The 4,470-nt window shown below is 43.0% G+C and overlaps 1 protein-coding gene across 1 annotated transcript; it reads right to left on the minus strand.

Annotated features, from left to right (window-relative positions):
• Positions 1-458: 458 nt before the first annotated feature.
• Positions 459-2,292, minus strand: HEBP2 (heme binding protein 2). Its single transcript, XM_009697083.1, has 4 exons — positions 2,215-2,292; positions 1,721-1,856; positions 1,301-1,466; positions 459-798 (listed from the first exon to the last, which is right to left on the minus strand). Exons 1-4 carry the CDS (start codon positions 2,287-2,289, stop codon positions 624-626), a joined length of 552 nt encoding a protein of 183 aa, XP_009695385.1. The 5' UTR covers positions 2,290-2,292; the 3' UTR covers positions 459-623.
• Between the last annotated feature and the right edge of the window lie 2,178 nt (positions 2,293-4,470).

The following is a 4,470-nucleotide window of genomic DNA, read 5'->3' on the forward strand; positions in this document are numbered from 1 at the left end:
GATTTAGTCTAATCTGCTCACTGGCATTAGTCTGGAGCAAGACAGCGTCCAGCCTCCAAGTGGAGAGGTGGAGGATTTTGATAATACTATTTAAAACAAAAGTTACTGCTTATGAGGCACTAGGGCCTGCTAAGGTGTTGCTGCTTCCCAAAACTCACTAACCGGTAGGTTTGTTCTCTGAAAAATTAATGCAATTCCCTCATCTTTCTGTCTCGGGAGTGATATCGATATGGGAAAAGGCAACTCTGTGAAGAACTTATTCTCCATAACACTTGAGCTATTGCGTAGCACTTCTAATGAGAAGTAAAAGTAGCCATCCAAATTGTTCTGCAGGAATATTTTCAGACTATTAGTGTTCCCTAGAACCTTTCAATAAGAGGAATAGGTTTGTCGTACCTCCCTCCCACTCCAGCTGGTACAATCTACTTGAATTTAAATTGCCTCTTGTAGAAAGAGCTGAAATCTTTTTAACCAGAGTAGTATTTCATCCTAGAGAAAATGAATTAGACCTCATCCTGTGTCCATGTGCAAATTAAATCTCTTCTGCAAAAGCCAAAGCCATTAATAAGATCTATTTTCATCCAGAGCTGATTAGTAGCTTCTTAATATTCCCCCCCATCATACTACTTTTTAAAATACCACACTTCATTGTGCCTGTTAAAGAGCTTGAAGGGACTATCATAGCCTGCAGTATAGAAGAAATCCTCATGGAATTGTTGACCTCTGTTTCTTAAGATTCTGGCCAGGACTTCAGCTTCCTCAGCATATTTCTCTGGGGAGGCAAATCCACCGAAGGACCTGGTAGAAGTGAAAAGGGAGGGTTATCTCCTAACTTGCTTGCAGTTCTGAGAGCGTTAACCAACACACATTGTTGCTTGTGTCTTTAATATGTGCAGAGAGGGCAACTGTAGCTTTGGGTGTTTTTCCTGTAATAAAGAACTGGCATGCAGGTTTTGTGGGAGCTTGGGACTACAACTAAAGGGGGCTGGAAGAGTGACTTAGATGTTCTGTAGCACAGAACGGTTCCAAGAGGATTCTGTAGGCTGCATTTTCATAAAACTCAATGCAATATTCAAGAGTCTGCTGAAAAATCAAGTGTTTCAAAACTTGGTCATTTCTCTTTGTTCTTAGTAAGATACCCAAGTGTAAGAAGGTTTTCTAAACGCTGAAGTTTTGCCAATTGAGGCTCTGAACAGCAGGATATGTCCAGAGTTAAAAAACAGCTCTAGGGAAGATTAGTCCAGACTCTTACCCCTTTCAGTAGCTGCCTGCCTTTGTCAGCTGTGCTGGTGCTGCTTACCGGACAAAGATGGCCGCTGCCTTCCTCTCTTCAATAAACACATCCGAGTCGGTGGGCTGTGGTGGGGAGTCCTGATGTTCAAATGGCACAAAGAAAGAGATCTTGAAGTCTGCGCAGCCAGATTTTACCAGGCATGTCACTGGTACAGTCATGTCAATCTTCATTTCTAGAGGAGAGGAAGAAAAGTCTTAGGCACTGTCTTTGCTTGCAGCTTGAATACTGCTGTAAATAAATGGTGATGCCGACTTATCTTAAAGCAGATACCGAAGCAGCCTCATGGGTATGATGGCCTAATCGACTCACAAGGGTGTTAGACCAGAAAAGGGAACCTGCTGTGTACTGCAGCTCATCTACTGCTTTGTACTACTCGGCTTTTTGTTACGTTTGTGCTTCTTGCAGTTCAAAACCAGCACATTGTACCTTTCTCGTTCTTCCCTTGGATGTAGTGGAAGAGTTTCCAGAAGCCCTGGCGCATTGCCTCCTTCTGGGTTTCTCCCCTAATGACTGTGCTGACCCACTTTGCTGTTTCGTACTGACGCAGCTCATAATCCTTTGCCTGAAAGGCAGCAAAAGTCACAGTAACCATGAGATGAATATTACAAATGACACAAACTAATAGCTACTTTTTCCAAATCAGCATGAAAATATTGTTGCAATGAGGTAACACCGGGCAGCCTCTTTGCTGAGGACTTGAGGCATACTCCCAGTGTCAAACTTTGCCTCCCTTGCAACACCATGCCTGTTCTGCCTTAGGCTGAAGTAGGTGTTCCTTTTCCCCTGTGCAATTAGGTGTGAACAGTGTTTATAGTAACTTCCCAGCTCCTCCAGGCTTAGTAGACTCGGAATCCCAAATCCGCCTTAGCTCTGCAGCACCCTGACTGCAGAGAGCTCTTCCCCCAGCCTTTAGCAGTTACCATTGTCTCTGCTGAGCTCCACCGAGGGGACTGCAGATCCAGGGACAGAAATGTTTGCTTGAAGGACTTGATCATCTTCCCAGAGCTGAAAGGCAGACACAGTTTACTGGCCTCTCTTCCATCAATACAGGATAAATGGGGCAGAAGAAAGCAAGCACTAGGGCTTTTCTGCCTAACATTTCAGTTGTCCCTGAAATTGTGAAAGGCCTGGATTCTACTGCTTGTCCCCAATGATAAAACAAAAAGGGCTGAAATCCTTTTAGCCCTGAAGGAACCAACAGAGAACCATGGCCAAGAAACTACGTCCGGGCTGATGTGGGAGTGTTCTTCTTTCAGGATATGCTGCCTTTGCTTCTCTGTGAAATGAAGGCATTTCCTGGCTGCAAAACAAGGTTGAGATTCTGCAAGTGTCAGTTTCTCAGAACTCCGTAAGTAAAAAGGACTTGAAGAGTTCAGGCAATTTGCTCCTGGATGAAGAGGTATCGGTGTTGATGGATACTCTGGTACTGACTGTGCCCGTAACTTTATTAGGCCTCTCATAATAGCTGATGCCTGCCTTAAAGGCCTTCAGCCCAGCGTCCTGAGAATAGATGAGGTTTTCTGTATGAATCTGTAGCTACTTCCCTAAGTAGCCTTCACACAGAAGGAAAAAGCTGAAAATGTGGAAACACTCAGCTTCCTCTCTCTGTCCCAAAACAAAGCAAGCAAAAATAATAAAAATCACTATTGAAATAATCACATCTGGTTAAAAGTCTTGAGTTTTTAGGAGCCTTCATTTATGATTTTTGTCATTACCAGGCAGATGGTAGCACATAACCTGCACCCTGAGAAAGTCTCTGCTTTCTATTGCATTACAATGTCCCTTGAATGTCACATTGTAAAGACAGCATGTAATTAATTCAGCAATTAATCTTGATTCTTAGATCATAGTACATTGTCTTCTCAGAGTATAACTTAATTGCATGTTTCTTGGGTAACAGAACAAACTTTGAGGTTTTTCATTTGTCTGCCTCCTCAACTGTTTTTGGCTGCCCATACAACAAGAAACTGCTGCCCTGTCACTCGTGACTTTACTTTTTTCATGGGCTTTTGCTAAAAGTATGAAGTATATGCAATTCACAGCACGTCCCACCTGCCGTGTTACGGGTACAACACGTCTCTGAGCGGGAAGGGGAAATCATGCCGCCTAGGATTGCTGACAAAGGCAACGTCTGTGTTTGAGGTCCATAACAACGTTTTGTGTTGCAGTGGTATCTGAAATATGAATGGTGGACCATTCATAATCTATAATAAGCATTTTTAAAGTTTTTAAGGTATGCCATCTTAAACATGACAGTTTGTGAATGTAAGACCATGGCTGCTTTTGTAAAATCGAGAACTGCCTTGTGAAACCTGAGTACTTTCTTATCTGTTTCCATTTTCTCATGACATGTAGGGTGCTGTTAAATACTATTAATCCCCTTCTTGTACCCTGGTTTAGAGGTGGCTACAAGGAATTTTCTCTTTGGGATCTATGATGTTGAAAAGCTTTTGTGAAAAAAAAAAACAAAAACACACACCCAAAGAAACCCTGCTGGCACCGATTTCACTTACAATGCTTAAAATAAGTAGTGCACAGAGCACTCACGTGTTGAGCTTTTTCTAGCAGCACCTTCAGTTGTTAGAGGAGGGGATGATCGGACAACCACACAGCAGGAGACCGGTGCCGGCAGTTAAAAGCAGGTGCTGTCCCCCTCCCTGTCCCAGCCTGAAGATACATCTTCAGCAGTCTTCACCAGAATGACTGCTCACCAGAGACTGCTGCACGGTCCTGAGCTGGACAGTTGTACTCTAATACACTTCTTGTTAATAGTATGAACAAAGCATAACAGTAAAGTGGGAATCCGGTTGTTTTATTAGAAGCAAATGTGAGCAATTACACTGAAACTTCCTACAGTAATTTGTTTTATCCGTTGGCATTTCAAAGGCAAAGATGCTCCTGCTTTGCTGTCACTTCACTTTTGATTTCTCTCTGTGATAGAAAACACATTGCTCCTCTTGATCTGCTCCCTGGGCATATTACAAAGCAGACAAGTAAATGTTCCTCCGTTTCAACACATGCTGTCGTAGTAGCTGGCTTGTCTCTGTCCTTGCAAATTCCAACCCCTCCCCGACACGCCTTTTCTTAACTGCTGGTTAGATCTCTCACAGCTCTGTCTTTTATAACTTTGTGGCCAGTACTGTCAGTAACTGCACGTAAGTATTTTTTAATTACAT

The sequence above is a fragment of the Cariama cristata genome, unplaced genomic scaffold (assembly GCF_000690535.1).
Source record: "Cariama cristata isolate BGI_N322 unplaced genomic scaffold, ASM69053v1 scaffold31263, whole genome shotgun sequence".
Classification (NCBI taxonomy): domain Eukaryota; kingdom Metazoa; phylum Chordata; class Aves; order Cariamiformes; family Cariamidae; genus Cariama; species Cariama cristata.

Bases quoted from the DNA above. Each gene is read 5' to 3' on its own strand.
- HEBP2 (XM_009697083.1), bottom strand. From the start codon at position 2,289: ATGATCAAGTCCTTCAAGCAAACATTTCTGTCCCTGGATCTGCAGTCC. The intron at 1,467-1,720 runs GTACAATGTGCT...CCTCTCCTCTAG, and splicing joins CCAAGGGAAGAACGAGAAAG to AAATGAAGATTGACATGACT. The intron at 799-1,300 runs GTAAGCAGCACC...CACTTCTACCAG, and splicing joins GCAGCGGCCATCTTTGTCCG to GTCCTTCGGTGGATTTGCCT.